This window comes from Heloderma suspectum, chromosome 2, assembly GCF_057233095.1.
Source record: "Heloderma suspectum isolate Gila_16-S chromosome 2, 16-S_ref, whole genome shotgun sequence".
Lineage (NCBI taxonomy): Eukaryota > Metazoa > Chordata > Lepidosauria > Squamata > Helodermatidae > Heloderma > Heloderma suspectum.
Genome location: NC_139459.1, coordinates 152,772,202 through 152,787,648, shown reverse-complemented (window position 1 = coordinate 152,787,648; position 15,447 = coordinate 152,772,202). Strand labels below are relative to the sequence as shown.

Below are 15,447 nucleotides of genomic sequence, written 5' to 3'. Positions count from 1 at the left end.
GAATAAAAAGCACCAGCTTAAGAAAATAATGGAGGAGAGAACTGCAGCCAGCAGCAGGCGGGGTGAGGCCTGCAGCTTCATTCCAGGCCAGGGTGGTGTAGCAGTAGGCAGGCCTGAGAGGAGAGACCCTAAGCCCGCCTAGCCCAACCAGGGGCCCCCCAGATGTTGTGGACTGCAACTCACAGCATGCCTGACTACCACTCATTCTGGCTGGGGCATATGCTTCCCACCTTGGATAGCTCCATTAGAGTTCTGACTGGTTGTGACTGAAACCTGGAGCGAATTTACCACCCACTGATATTGGAGCCACCAGCCTCCACTGGGCTTATGGGAGATGAAGTCCAAAACATCTGGAGGGCACCAGGTTGGGGGAGGCGCTCACTAGGAGATAACAAATTTACGGGACTCCATCCCCTCTTTTTTGTTTTTGTTTAGAAACTTACCTTAAATTGTACAGTTATCTGAATTGTTCTGATTGCTTCCTTCTATGTTTTACCCTCCTTATTAAACAAATTCTTGTCAACAAATATTTTGGACTTTCATTAGCAATTTGATTCATTAGCAGCTTCATAGCAGTGCTTTGCATGGGTAGATAATTTCTTTTAAAAACTACACAAACTAGACTACTTGTAATGGTTTAGGGAGAAGTAGTAACTTTTCCAGAGAGCACAATCCTACTGAACACATGAGGACTTTTTCCTGTGTAGAGAAGCAGCAGTGCTTTGATGAACAGCTGCATGTGGTTTTGTTTTTTTAAAGTAATCCATTTACTCATCCAAAAAACCCTTATTTCTACTGTTTGTTAATCAAGTGGCTCGAATACTGCAGCAGCAATGGATTTGGTACATATTCTTCCAAGTGAAGAATAGCCTTTTGATGGGCAAAAGGATACCGGGCTATCATCTAGAAATCCCTATATGAAAATATGTACACTGAATCAGATGTGAATAACTGTACATATGTTCAGATCAGCAATCTGCATACAGTGTACATATATGGTACACATGTTGAATGTAATGTGTGAACATCCCTAGGGTGACACTGGATGGAGAAAGGGGAGGGGGAAATGGTGCTCAGTTACAGGCATAAACAGGCCTGCTTTCTCCATACCTCTCTGTTGTGGGATCGGAGCAGTTCAGCGGATACCTCAAGTCTATGATGGTTCCATCTTTATCTTGCAGGGATCCCTGCTGCTGTGTGTAATATTCCACCAATTCTGACAAAGTGGCAAACTTTTCTCCTCCATAGAGATCATAAAAATCCCCTGTATTCTGGATACGGATGTGGGTTACCTGGTCACCAACCCTGTAGGGAGAGGCAGAAGCATCTGGTCAAGAAAGGTTGGTGGCCTTAGGAAATGGGGAGGGAAGCACAGCAAGGCAAGGCAGGACAAAGTTCCCTCCACCCACTTCCCATTCCATGAGCTCAGGAAATGTCAGCCAAGAGAACAGGAAAGGGTTAAGCAAAATGTGTGCTCACCAGGGCTTAGCCTCATATTACATGCCAAGGCTCAACCCCAGAATAAGTTAAGTAATAGAACCTGAGCCTTTCCTTCAAATTGGAGTACCAGACAAAATGTTGTGCAAAGGAAATGAAAAAGGTGGAGTGCCTGGGAAAGTATAAATGGATGCCATTATGGTTCCCCTCTACACTTTTTCATCTGCTTCATAACCAGTAGAAGATTCCCCACCTAAGTCCCTGAGGTGGGCAGGGACTGTGGCATTAGAACTGCAACTGACGTTTTCACTAAGTGAAAAATCCCAAGCCCATTTTCAGGTTCTTCCTCAGATGAAACTTCTGAAGAATTTTGTATGAAGCCAAAGGAGTTTTATCAGACAAGTGAACATTCTCAGGGAGTGAGATTAGCACATCGCTAGCAAGCTGGGGAAAGTGGAAAGAGGGACAAGAACTAGGTTCAGGGAGCTGGCCTCAGAACTGGTACAGAAGCAGGAAGCTACTGGAGGAAGTCCCTGAGGGAAGGCCTGCAGCCTACACCAAATGCCAGGAAAGGGTCTTCCTGCTCCAACAGCTGATAACTCCCCAGAAACAGTCAATCTGCAGAAGTGTCTGGAAACTGGGGGAGAAATAGGGTTGATACCAACTCTGGCCTGGAAAGGGTTTTGTTTGTTTGTTTGTTTGGGGGCTAGTTGTCAGAAAGTGGCAAGCAGTTAGTTTCTTTCCTTTGGCCTTTATTTTTGGTAGCCTTTTTCACTGGACTCCATGCCTGAACTTGCCAAAAACTTTCTCTCCCCGACTCACAAAGAAGAAAAAAAGCTGGGCTTTGCCACCATACCTGCACCGCCAGACAGGGGGATCCTAGGGCTAACAGTCAGAAGATATTGTGCAACTATTCCCTCTTTTTTCTTAATGGCTTTGTCGTGGTAAGAAAGAAGATGGAAGAAGTGGTGGATAAACATGGGAGGGTTACAAAAGGAAGCTGACAATGTCTGGAACCCCCATAAAATTCCTTGAATGGGGTAGGGCAATAGCACAATAAAAGCCTTGTCTGGAAGAACCTGCAGAAGAATTCATCAGCAAGACCTATCCAAGTACTGGAATGTTTAGTCTCAACTGTGGGCAAACCCATTAATGGCTATAATCATGATGGCTATATATTACCTCCAGGATCAGAGGCACTATGCCTCTGTAAACCAGTTGCTAGGGAAGACAAGCAGGAAGAAGCTGTTGTCCTCCTGTCCTATTGTGGGCTTCCCATGGGCATCTGGCTGGCCACAATGTGAAGAGAATGTTTGACTACACAGGCCTTTGGTCTGATTGAGCACAGCTCTTCCTACATTCCTATGGAGAAGGTAACAAGCTCCTAATACCCACCACCATCCTCACCCCTTCGTTCATCCTGTCTACTCTCAATTCCCCTTCTCCCTTCCAATCTGGCCTTTGGGGCCTCTATTCCAATTTGCCTTTGTTTTCTGGATATCATTTGAAAAATAAGAGTTCGGTACAGGCCCGGAGGAAATCACCCCCATAAATTACAGAGGAAACCTTTTTGAGTACTGTAGGGTAGGGCTGTTTATGGGAAGCGGGCCCAGAAAGACTAATGGACAGCATAGGAATGGGACACCATCAGTGGGGATGGCTGACCAAATACCTGACAGAAAGGGAAAAATCCCCCTTGTTCTTCCGACTGGGGCGAGCCAAAAAACTGCCATGAACTCCTCGTGCTTTGAGTAAGGCTTCTGCATCTATGCCGCTAAGGTCACGATGGAACCACCTGGTGGGTGTGGGGATGGGGGGAGAGAAAAGAAGGACATGATAAATTGGGAGAGAAAAGAGGCAGATGGTAGAGTGTGCAAGCACAGTCTAGTCCTCATGAGGAGGATACCTCAAGACTCCTCCACAATCCACAAAGGGTCAGAAAAGTAGGTAATTACCTTTGCATTCCCTCCCCTCACTGAAGTTCCAGCCAAGCACTGGTTTACACATGCATGTCCATCATTTAGAAATTAGAACCAGCCCAGTTCAAACACAACTCTCACCTCACCTTCAACACAATGCTTTTAAATGGAGACAGTTTACACATTCAGTTGTCATTATTAAATGCTGAATAATCAAGTGATGAGAAATCAAATGATTTACATGTATGGACGGGAGTGACGCTTTTTTCTTTCTTTCTTTTTTTTTTAACAGGCCCTACACCTGTTAACAGCAGCCTGGAAGACAGAAATGTAGCTGGTGAATGTTTTTCCAGACTAGAAAGAAAATGGCTACATTTCTGCTAAATTCTAACGGCATAGTAGCAGATCCAGGATTTTTTTAAAAGTGTCTACATTATTCACATGGGAACTGGCCTTTAGGCAACTTTTTCAGGGAGGAAAACATGTGAGGCACTGAGAGTAAAACTCTCAACTCTATCTCAGCTCCAACACCCAAACCCATAAGGCTAGATGTAACTAAAAGAATGGTTTCCCACCACCACCAACACTTCTCTCTCTCTCTCTCTCTCTCTCTCTCTCACACACACACACACACTCTCTCTCTCTCTCTCTCTCACACACACACACACACAGGGACCATAGTCCCTCCCGGTCCTTTCAAAGCCTGGGAAAGAAATGATTGATCCTCCACTTGCATTCCTAGCACATTCCTTACCTCATTATTGTCAGGGGACAGCAGGCAGAATCCAAAGTACAGTAAAAAAAAAAGAAAAAAAGAAAAGACAAATTAAATGGAGAAGCTCCCTTTAAGATACCGATAAAGGAGAAGTGGGTGTCTAATGTTTCTGTGAGACTTCCTAGCTTCAAATACTCCTTCCTTGCTTCTGTCCATCTACTTCATACATTTCCTCTGCCCATCAGGATTTCATGGACTAATCCTCAGTCTGTCTGTGTTAGCAGGTATGGGCAAACGGAAAGAACTGAAGCATATATACAATTCAGAGTTGCTGTTTGCTATTACAGGAACAGGAAGCATATCTAACATCACTGCTCTTCACTGCAGGCTGCTATGCATGTACTTCTGCTTCTCCTTTTGGGTCCCTCTTTCTCCTTCCGTCCCCTCCTCCCTGTACACCATTATTTCTAAGTTTGTTTGAGGGGTTCATAAGACATATATAATGGGTGAGATGAGTGCAATACTGCTCATTTAATTGCCACCTGTGGAGAACCAACACCACCAACAAATGCAGAATGATTCAAAGGCAACGGTATCCCAAAGGTATGTGGCATGGCATGAATACAGAAGACTAGATGGAGGAATGATACACAGAGATAAAAGGAACTTGATCAAAGTCTGGCCTGCAATAGAGCAAGGAATCAACCTCAGACATTTCAGGTGTGAAATTAATACTAAGAGTAATAGCCTGATGGTTGCCCTTTGAGGGAACTGCCAACCAATGTTCACAATACAATTTGCAATTTTTCAAGTTGCACAGAACTCTACTTAAAATTGGATGTTAAATTAAAAACAGAAAAATTTAAGGGGGGGATGTTTCCAATAGTGTCCTCAAAACACCTTTATTCACTAATTTCACAATGTATGTAGGTATGTACATTTCAAAATGCATGCATGCTTTCAAGTTACATAGAATCTTTCTTCAGGCTGGTTAGCAAAATACATATTATTTTAAAATAGGAAAAGAAAGTAGAGCTAGTCAAGAACACCCCCTCCTCTTTGTGTTTGTGTATTTTTGTACCATCAACCTAGGGATGTACAGATTTTATAAAATCCATTTCATCTGCATTTCATGGATTGCCAGGTGCCTTTCGTTCTGCTGTCTGCTCATTGATGGAATTGGATTTTCCCCCAATTTCCCAAATTTGCGCAAATTTGTATTTGCAAAAATTTGAACTTGCGAAAATGTGTAACTAACTCCCCCTGCCCCCATGCTCATGTTCATGCTTTAGCCTATGGGGAAAATGCCCATTTTTAGCCAATGTTTTATGTTATGTATTTTTCTACAACTAAATTTGCATAAAATTCTGGAAAGTAAAAAAATGGTCCAAAAGTCTGCTGCGGAATCCATGGGTCGGATTGATAGAAATCCAAACCATTTGATTCCCTTGTGGATTTCTTCAACATCCCTAATCCAGCCTGAATGATATTTCTATTGAACTTGAAAACTTGTATTGTAAAGTTTAATTGATCCTAATAACGTCCCCTCTGTGGGTATTTCTAGTGGTGCCAGTGCAGCTGTGTGAGATCTGAGTGGTTTGCCCCAAGACTTCTTGCAGTGTTGCAGAGGATGCTGGGGGTGCAATATATAGCCATGCATGATCCCAGAGTCACACATCTGCAACATTGGAACAGGTGCTGGGATAGCTCCTTGAAACAGCAAAATATTTTGGTCTAGCCCAAGAGAAACAATTGTGAAGAACTAATTACATGTATTCCTCCACCACTTTGTGGGCCTGTTCACATGATCACCATGGCTTAAACAAGCCACGGTACATGCCAGGTGCGATTTGAATAATCACTGCTCGGGCGCAGCTTGTCATGTCATACAAACCTGGGCAGCATGGCTTGTTGATTAAACAACTCTCAAGTTTAACCCTCCAACAAGCCATACCATCTAGGTTTAAATGACACAACAAGCAGCGTGTGGGTGGTGATTATTCAAATTGTGCCCAGCATGCACTGTGGCTTGTTTAAGCTGCGAACCAGGTGATTGTGTGAACCAGGTCACTGTCTTGAAAGTAGAAACTCCAATGAACGCTTCTCTGCAGTATGATGTTGAGCAGGAGGCAATCTGAAAGAAGAAGAAGAGAGAGAGGATGGATAGGTGGATGGATGCTTAGCCCTTTCCCTTCCCAATGGCTTTTGCTCTTCCCCAGCTGGAGGTCAACCCTTCGCCACAAGGAAGAAAAAAGTGATGAACAGAGAAAGATGGAGGAGAGTTATGGCCATATGAACCTGCCTGGTACCAAGTCATACCATTAGCTCAGTCATGTCTACCCTGGCAGCAGTGTACCATGGTCTCAGGCAAGAGTCTTTTCCAGCCCTGCAACCTGATATCCTTTGAATCGAAGATTCTAGGGGAGGAACTAGTGACCTTCTGCATGCAAAGGATGTGCTCCACCACAGAGGCAGCCAAAACTCAACAGCGACTCACTATCATTTGTTATGGACAGCATAAAAAGAGCATTTGGGAGGCCATTCAAAATATGAGAATCCTCATCGTCGCCCTTATCACTTAGACCAGGAGAGGGCAACTTCCAGGAGTTGGGGAGCTACACTGCCTCCCGGAATCAATTGGGGGCCACACCCCACATCAGCCATTGCTCAGTTTGCTGTGGTGGCCGCAGCCAAAATTGCAGTGATTTTAGAGGGAAAGAAGCTGAGCAGGGTACGGGCGCCTTGTTTCCAAGCAGAATCACAGTTCCGGGAGGCATGTGGGAGTCCAATTCTGCTTGCAAACAAGGCATGCGCTCTCCACACATTATGTTTCCCTGAAAAATTGCCATGATGTTTGCTGCCGACACTGCAGAACTGATGGAGATGGGCGATTCAGCCACTTTCTCTTCACAAGGTGATTTTGACAGCATGATTTCGGCAACAGGGGAACACAGTAGGAGCTCCATGCAGTCCATGGCCCATGTGTTGCTCACCCCTGATGTAGACCTACCCCAAGCCCCAGCCTCCTAACTTGTATTCCCACTCAACAGAGATAGGCAGGAAGAGGAAAAAAGGACAAACTGGACATCTCTATCCACAAGGCTTCTTCTATCATGACAAACTAATGCTCTACAAGGCCATAACATTTCAAGCTGAATGACATTTTTAAAAATCTGGGTCTGGAAGGGATTGTGTAATCTAGCTTCACCTAGCCTGGAACAGGACTGGCTATATCTACATAACATTTCAGGGATGGTTTGCCTTCTACCCTACTGAATTCTAATATTAAGTATCAGCCACAATATTTTATATGCACAGAGACTGCATCAATCCAAAGTCAATTACCCCGAGCCACAAAAGGCAATTGCAACAGGGGTTCACAACAGCAAAAAAGTATTCAAGCCAAGGACTGCAGCTTCAGAAGAACAGCAAAAGAAGTGAACTATTTGTTTGATAATTTTTTATTTAAGTGTGAAACGCCAACCATCAACTGAAAAGGAAAAGCAAGGAACTTCCCCCGAAAGACATGACTGCCAGTGTAACTCTTGATGGCTACATAAACGATCAAATGGGAAATATGCATGCTGAGTTGGATGTTGCAAGACTGCCTTTGCGTTCTGTCACATTGAGTGGTCCTCTGAATATCCCCCAAACCAATTTTAATTGAACCCAGCACCTGTTTGGGTAACAAAACTTCTGGATCCAGTTTCCTTACAGTTTCTGTTTTTCTTCACCTATGCACACTCTCCAGTGAAGAATTCTGTCCCCCAACTCTCCTAGGCAAAAGGTAGGAATCACTGCTGGATGAGACATACCTGCAGGATGGCATCTGGACCCCAAACTCTGGGGTCCCCAGTAAGAAAGCCTGAGAAGATAAGGTACCAACTGTGGCCTACAGTCCTTCTGGAAAAACAAAACCAAACCAGAAACAATATGGGCAGTGTCCATGAGTGCAAAGTAGGATCAAAGAGTGCCAAGAACAGGCAAAACATCATTTATTTTAATATTTTTAAAATATACACAAAACAAATATTTTTACATTCAGTGTATTTTATTATTTTTTTTGTTAGACAACTTGAAATATATAAGGAAAGGCAGGATATAAACATTTTAAATAAATAACAATATTTTATATGATTAGGGTTTTTTATGATACAAATCCTCTGTTCTTATACTCTTTGAGTTTTAATATATTACCGTGTTGACAATAATGGTGTGTATTTTCCTGAAATGTATTTACATTTTAATAGATTGTAACATTTCCCCATTCTTCTCAAAATTCAAGACATGGCTCTTGCCGCCCAGCCTGCCCCATTTAAGATCTAGTAAACTATTCAATTTGCACATTATTGTCACATTCCAGATCTTCCTAAGCTATTCGTTATCTACTTTTTTTGTTATGACCATTTAAGTAGCTACTTACAGATGACCCACCATAAAAGTCAGTATCTCTTCTGAGAGAGCAATCCTCTGCATGTCTACTTAGAAGTAAGTCCTGCTGCATTCAGTGAGGCTTACTCTCAGGAAAGTGAGTACATGATCACAGCCTTAGAATATATTTCCAAATGACTGGTATAATAATGCATTGCCACCAGATGTGTAAAAACAAAAAAGCCAACATCTGACTGAGGAAGAGCTACATATGTTCTTAATTCTTGCTGCAGTTATGGATACGGGACCAAAACAAGAGGCCCAGAGCAAGCAAACCTCTCTCTGGTGCACCCACATGAAATACAAACAGAAAAGGCTCAGAACTCCAGTTTACCTGCCCAGGCTAGCAGCCTCTTCATTAATGGCACAGGTATGGTGGAAGTAGAAGAAACCCCCTGTTCAAATGGCTGGTCCCAGGACACAAGGCTCTATTCTTTTCTCTGGCAAATGTCTCCCAGAGCTGTAGTTAATAAACACACAGGAGGGTGTTGGGAGGGGAGAGGCTAAACCTGTGCGGCGCAGCAGGTAACTAGGGGAGGGACCGTCTGCTCTCTCCACCCAAGCCACGGTCAGCCAGCAGGGCCCTCACTAGGTGGGTCTGTGAGCGACTTGCAACTGAAGCACACAGAAAGCAAATGTGGATTTACACTCATCCCCGAACCAAATCTATCCAATGCCACTTGCCTCTTCCTTTCAACCGTTTTCTGCTGTCTTTTCACAGGGCTCACCTCATCAACCTACCTGTCCTGAGCTTTGCCTTTTCCCCCTAAACACACAGCCCCGTCAGTGCCGTTTTAGCCTCATCACAGAGATCCACTTAAAAAACAACGCAGGAATCATTTTAGACCCCAACTCACTCATGGTCTGTACAAACGCACCTTTTTGTTGGTTAAATCTTATCTCTGGAAATGTAAATATGCGCATGAGGCTACAGAGCCACCTTAAACCAAAGAAACTGTTTTTGTTTCATGCATGTGCAAATTATATTTTTGCACTCATCATTTTGAATCTCTTATCAGCTGAAATGCCTTCTTAGCACAAAACGCGTCCCAGATGTGACGCAAAATGGAACACTTTTCAAAATTTGTTCCTTTGGACCCAATTCGCAGTGAGGTGGTAAACTGGTGTCCAGGGGGGTACCATGTTGGACTGCAAGTGAGGGTTCTTGTGCTGGAATGCAGCTCCATATGCACATCCATCCATCTATCCACATAAAGTCACAGAACTTTACCTTTCTCCCTGACAGGTATTTCTTCTGTGTGTAGAGAATTAAAGCAAAAGTTTTTTGGGGGAAGAATTTAGTGTATGTGGCCACCCTGACATGTACTGAACGTATGTTTCTTGACTGTAGGGACTTCTCACATATGAAGGATTCTCCTCCCCAGAAAGCAGGAACTAAAAGGGTGGCAGGATTTGAAAGGGTGAAGAGATCAATATTTTTCAGTTACTCAGTAACTCAGTTTGGCATCATCTCCAAAAAGCTTCATTGTGGGACTCAAGAATCTAAGATTTCTTTTCCTCCTATGGCCCTTTATATTCAATAAGTTACTGAATAATGAAGGTCCACCTTCTAAAAGCGTAGCATAGTTTTGTTTTTAAAACATGGTCCAAGAGGTAATAGTCATAACCTTGAAAAAATGCTCATCAAAAGGAAGTAAGTTGTTCTTGTTCATAATCATTCTTCTGTGCCAATTCATACGAGATCCTAAAAATACCTTATCTGAAGTGACTGGAAATATGTAAACAGCTTCAGTTCTATTATATCCGGAGTGAATTCTGCAAGTATACCTAAACATTTCTGGTTGCTATTGGAGATCTGCCCCTATCAGTGACAGATTCAAGTGCATAAAGGATTCAATGGAACTTCCATGGCCCAGTATTTGTTGCCACGTGTGGCTTGGATGTACAGGAGAGATGGTGAATGCCATGTCCTGAGTGTCGACTGTCTCATTTTCAGACACTTTGAGCAATAGGCTACATGTAAGATTCAGGTTTCTAACTCATAGGGAAGGGTGCTAACAAGTTTTATATGCCCATAACTCAGTCAGCACCAAGCATCCTTTTTCTGGACTAGCAGCGTTAATTTGTTTTCTGCCAGCACAGATACACATTTCTGACCGCAATGGAAATCTTCTACCAGCACCCCTGTCCGTTCTCACCAAGCGTGATTCGAGTGTGTGAAAGAATAGAACTCCCACAGACCAGCACTGTTTCGCTTGATCTGGAGTGCTGCTTTCTATAGCGAGGTGAAATTATTTGGAAGGTAAATTGTTGTCTCTTGTTTTTAGGGAGAGATGAACAAATCCTTTGTTCCTTCCCCATTTTCTCTGGGAATTGGCCTTGTAGCCAGAATAGTAAAACAGTAACCATTTTGAGATGCACTTTAGTCCTGTTCAGGCATTTGCCTGAATGTATGAGGGCTTAAAGTGTGTACTGGGAAGGGCTGCGCATGCTGCCCCCCGCCCTCTACGTCTCCCAGTGCACCAGCCCAGTCCCCCTCACTTCAGACCTTGCCGTATCAGATTCCAGATCATGCGAAGAGTTCCACTTGCACTTAAGTGCACATGAGTGGAACTCCCTTTCAGACCTTGACGGTCCAACATGGCAAGTTCTGAACTGGGGGGGAGGGCAGTGCACCTGGAGATGCAGGGGGTGGGGCCGGTGTGCACGGCCCTGTCCCAGGGCACACTTTAAGCCCTCATGCATTCAGGTGAATGTCCGAACAGGGCTTTGGACTATGCGTGAACCAAATTTCAGATATCGTTTCTGGGAAAGTGTTCTAATAATTTTGATAGCTCCATAACTGAACCTGGGCCATAACACATGAATAATCTTATCTTCTCACAGCAAAGCATGGGGAATTTGTGGAGTGTGTGCGCACGTGTGCAGGGATAGAGTGTGACAATGTCTGACCTCTTCTGTTGCACATTCATCCAAAATGGTTTCCCACCTTTGGCTGAATTTAGGAGGGCCAGCACAGAGAGATTCAGTCAGAAATAAGTGGGAGATATTTACAAAGGAGTTTTTATTCACAAGCACAAAAAAAATTCAGACAAAATACAAAACAAGCACTATACACCGAAGTCAAAAACGTCTCCCATGATACTGAAAGAAAACAAAAATGTCTCAGAATCCGGTTAAGACATCCTGCTACAAGGACAGTGACATGAATGAGACAGGCATGCGCAGCAGAGGCTGCCAGCTTCATGATGCTGCAACACCCCCTGTTCCTACCCCATGCGGCGGCAGTGTCATTGGAGGCAGGAACATGGATTTTAGCTTCCCAGACATGCTTGCAATTTCAGGGTCCTGAGACTCATAAGATTTTATCAATCGGGCAAACTTTAGGACTCCTAGAAAAGAAAGAAGGGTAAACTCTGTGATAATACATCTATCCACCACGACCCTGACATCTTACAGTTTTTCTTAAAATTCTCAGATTGCATGATCTGCAGGGAAGCTTTCTTTGGTTAACCTGAGCAATCAGGGTAGGGTGGGGGTTCTATTGCTTCTGACTAGGACATGAATTTGTGTTTTGTGCTCCCACAGACATAGGGGTCTGTATAACCCCTTCCCCTCCATTTCCAAATAATTAAACACTTAGAACCCACCTTCCCCATCATTACTGAAGCCATAGGCTTTGATCACATCCTGCTGGATCTGGGTAGCCACAGGCAACAGAAACTGGAGCATCTTGCCCATGTCATTGCAAGCGTTGTCCCTTGCCTCCTCCATGCGTTGGGCATTTTCTGGTGAACCAAATGCCTTGATGACTTCAGCCAGAACCACTAAGAAAGAGAGCAGAAAGGCTTTAAGGCAATTCCCACAAACAGACACAACTTGTGTATACAGTGTGCACAGTGAGTAGAGGAAGCAGGCCTGTGCCGCCTGCCGCCACCACTAGGCAGGTGGAAGGGAAGCACCACGGTCAAATCACAACATCGTTCCAAACTGCCTGGCGCCGAGCATTGGATGCACCCGGAAAGAAGCTCTGAAATGAGGCTTCTCGGAGCTCTCCAGTGAGGGCAAAGCCAGGTTCCTGGAATAAGGCAGGAGGAAGAGAGGCACAGCCCCTCCACAAATGGCGCGTCAGAAGGAAAGCCACGCGGCGGGTCCCTTTATGATATAGCTCGCCTGAAGACGACCTTCTGGCGGAGCTGGAGACCATCTTTCAGACCACATCTGGCTTTGCCGGTTGCACGTCCGGCGTTTGGCGTGGCCCCCTCCTCATGCTGCTCGCCCCCGCCTCAAGCCAGGGCTCAGCCCCGAAGCGAGCGCTCCGGCGACAGCGCGCCCCGGAGCAGGCGCCGGCCGCGTGCCCGCATCGCCCCTCGGCCATCGCCACGACTGCGGGCAGAGCTTCCGGGGCAGGGAAAGCGGCTTCCGAGCAGAGGCGGCCCTCAGCACCCCCGCGTTCAGAACGACCGGCGCGGATCGCCCCGCAGCGCGCCCCGGGCCCAGCACGCCGGGGAGGGGAGGCGGCGGCTCCCGCGCCTCTCCGCCGCGCCTCGTCGCTCTGCCGCTACGAGGACAACGGGGCCCGCCGGGCGGGCAGCGGCGCCCGCCGCCGCCGCCGCTGACCTTTCGCTTGCTCCGCGCTCAGGGAGACGGGCTGGGCCTGGGACGAGGCCGCCACGGGGCGCTGCAGGCTTGACATGCCGCTGGGCGGAGGGAGGCGGGCAGCAGGGAGCGAGGCGACAGGCGGGGCGAGCGGGCAGCGCCTGGGCGGGCGAGACCGAGACCGAGTCGCGCCGCGCTTCCCGCGGACCTCCCCGCGCCGCCGCCCGCGGCGCTTCCAGACGCAGGAGGGCCCGAGCGCCAGGACGCGTAGGCCGGACCGCCCCCTCCCCAGGGGAACCCCGGCTGCCTCCCCAGGCCCCGCCCCCCGCACGTGGGAGGGCCAAATGCCCGCCTCCCCCCTTCCGTGCTGCGATCCGGGTTGGAAGAGGGGGGCTTGCCCTGCGCCTGTAGTTTGGTCACGCGGCGCAGCCGTCCTCTGCGGAACTCCCCGCCGCGAGGTGTGGCGATGGCGGCGGCCCAGAGGGTTTTTTAAAGGGGATGAGGCGAGCTGGTGACGAGGCGCAGTTCGCTAAATGGAGCCTCCGGGTGCAGAGATGCCTGGATTGCAGCAAACAGCGCCGGGGGGACTCTTTGCCTTAACCCCCCGCCTGAGAGGCCTTCCAGAAGAATCTGGGCGCCACTGTTGGAAAGCGGCTGCTGCACGAGATGGAGTTGTGCTCCGTTCCGGAGGGTTTTGCCTAGGTTGGGATTTTGTCTTTCTAGCCTCGCCTTCCCCCGCCCCCCAGCCACGGAGGCAACACACGACTTTGACGCTCGGTAGAGGCCGAGTACCCCCGCTCATGTCGAACGGTGGCAAGATTTGGCAGAAGCGTGAAGCAGTAATAGCGAATGAAAAGCCGCTTAGTTACCGTCCGCAGGAATCGTAGAAAAACTAAGATAGCGAGGCACTGAAAGAGCCATTGACGAAACCCCAGCCCCGCCCTACCGAACAGCGCCACACGCAGTAATGTAGTGCGTCACACGCATGACGGGGGCGGCAATCTATCACTTGACCAACCACAGCGAGGCTCTCCGCTACAGCAGAAAGCCTACTAGACAAATACAAAAAGAGCTGAAATCACTGGAAGAAGAAGTGCTCGGCATTTACCCAGGAAGAACAGAATACAGTTCAGGGAACGGCGAGCAAAATTCTGACACATACGCGGCCTTCTCGCTGCCAATACAACACAAATTACTAATTGGGCAGCCCCCCTCCCGCAACTCCTCTCTTGCAGGAGCTATGTCTTTACTCTTTCGGATAAGGTTTGGGCACCATAGCGCTCATATGCTAAAGAGGTGGCTCTCATTGGTCACAATGACTAAGGCCACGCCCTGCCAGCGACGACCGCGCGGGGAGGGGCGGGCTGGAAAAAAGGATTCCGAATTTTGAAGCGAGAGGGAGGGGAAAGGGGGCTCTTGAAGTGGCAGGGCTTCGCTCTCTCTCCGGAGGTACTGCGCATCCCACTGAAGTTCTTCCCCCTCCGGGCCAGGGTAAAAAAGCAGAGTGTCAGAGAGAGAGGAAGTAGCGAAATCACTGGTTGGGTTTTGAACGAACGCCTCGCGCTTCAGGCTCGTGATCACCCCGTGGTGTCCCGCTCCGGTTTCCTCCGTGAAAAGAGGAAAAGCGGCGGAGCAGCGAGATCAAGGGATGACGGGACGGGTGGAAAAGGGAGTCGTGGTGATCCCGCATTTAAAACGGAAGCAGAAAGCCCCGGTTTAAATGCGGGATTTTAGGCTGGTGTAGAGAGGCCCCCGAAGTGCTGCGTACAAAGGCACAAGTACTGCTCTATTGTGCAGTAGATACACAATCCCTCGTTTTAGGTTGGTTTTACCTCTGGTGTGCTTCCATACAAAGGGGTCCTACTGCTAATAATCAGAAGGTATGTTGCAGCTATTCTGTCTTTTCTTCCGTGGTAAGAAAAAAGGTGGGGAAAACATGGGAGGACTACAAGTGGGTGGCATCTCCACCCTCAGTGAACCGAGGCAGGGGGAGAACACCATGAAGATCTCATCTGGAAGCACTCCGTGCCTGCTGAGGCAAAGGAGCAGATAGCCGCCTGGTGACGGCTGTAAAGGCAAACGGCAAGGAGTGCAGGCCTGACTTTATAGCAGCTGCTTGCCCTTGCCCAGAAGTGCCAGCAATTCCAGCTTCCTCAGCCACTTACAGGCATTTGCACCTATGAAGTTACCGCCACTATCGAGATCTCCCCCCCAATATCCATATGCTTGCTTCCCTGCACTACCATAAAGCATGCTGCCCTGGACATGTTTGTTTCCACTCCTGCCAATAAGGTTTGCCTTGTTCTGTGGTGCTGCTGGGCCTCGATACAGAAGGGGCTGCCTTTTACTGCCCAAATGATGTCCTCATTCCAAGAAAATGTCATG

At 47.2% G+C, this 15,447-nt stretch overlaps 2 protein-coding genes and 1 non-coding gene across 10 annotated transcripts in view; all 3 read right to left on the bottom strand.

The window, feature by feature from the left end:
• Positions 1-8,944, bottom strand: part of PTPN6 (protein tyrosine phosphatase non-receptor type 6) — a 46,428-nt gene extending 37,484 nt beyond the window's left edge. Inside the window, exons 1-5 of one of the 4 annotated variants that reach the window (XM_084835216.1) lie at positions 8,837-8,944; positions 7,887-7,974; positions 3,598-3,671; positions 3,110-3,232; positions 1,111-1,305 (exon numbers count right to left, since the gene is read on the bottom strand). In XM_084835216.1, coding sequence (XP_084691342.1) covers positions 1,111-1,305; positions 3,110-3,232; positions 3,598-3,599 — 320 coding nt within the window. In that variant the 5' untranslated portion in view covers positions 3,600-3,671; positions 7,887-7,974; positions 8,837-8,944. Of the gene's footprint in view, positions 1-1,110; positions 1,306-3,109; positions 3,233-3,597; positions 3,672-4,110; positions 4,452-7,886; positions 7,975-8,836 lie in introns of those variants that run through there. The other 3 variants (XM_084835217.1, XM_084835214.1, XM_084835215.1) reach the window with 3 other exon arrangements.
• A 2,557-nt stretch (positions 8,945-11,501) lies between these two features.
• On the bottom strand, positions 11,502-14,006 carry C2H12orf57 (chromosome 2 C12orf57 homolog). Of its 5 annotated transcripts, none has more exons than XM_084835208.1 (4): positions 13,084-13,373; positions 12,114-12,290; positions 11,737-11,855; positions 11,502-11,607 (listed from the first exon to the last, which is right to left on the bottom strand). In XM_084835208.1, the coding sequence occupies exons 1-4, from the start codon at positions 13,157-13,159 to the stop codon at positions 11,587-11,589; spliced, it is 393 nt and encodes a 130-aa protein (XP_084691334.1). In that variant the 5' UTR covers positions 13,160-13,373; the 3' UTR covers positions 11,502-11,586. The 5 variants fall into 5 exon arrangements, with proteins under 5 accessions (XP_084691334.1, XP_084691338.1, XP_084691335.1 ...); XM_084835212.1 differs by lacking the exon at positions 13,084-13,373 and adding an exon at positions 12,637-12,851 and having other exon boundaries at positions 11,509-11,607; XM_084835209.1 differs by lacking the exons at positions 11,502-11,607; positions 13,084-13,373 and adding an exon at positions 13,932-14,006 and having other exon boundaries at positions 11,614-11,855.
• A 79-nt stretch (positions 14,007-14,085) lies between these two features.
• On the bottom strand, positions 14,086-14,146 carry LOC146352941 (U7 small nuclear RNA). Its single transcript, XR_014788686.1, has one exon. It is a non-coding gene; the product is annotated as a U7 small nuclear RNA (small nuclear RNA).
• Between the last annotated feature and the right edge of the window lie 1,301 nt (positions 14,147-15,447).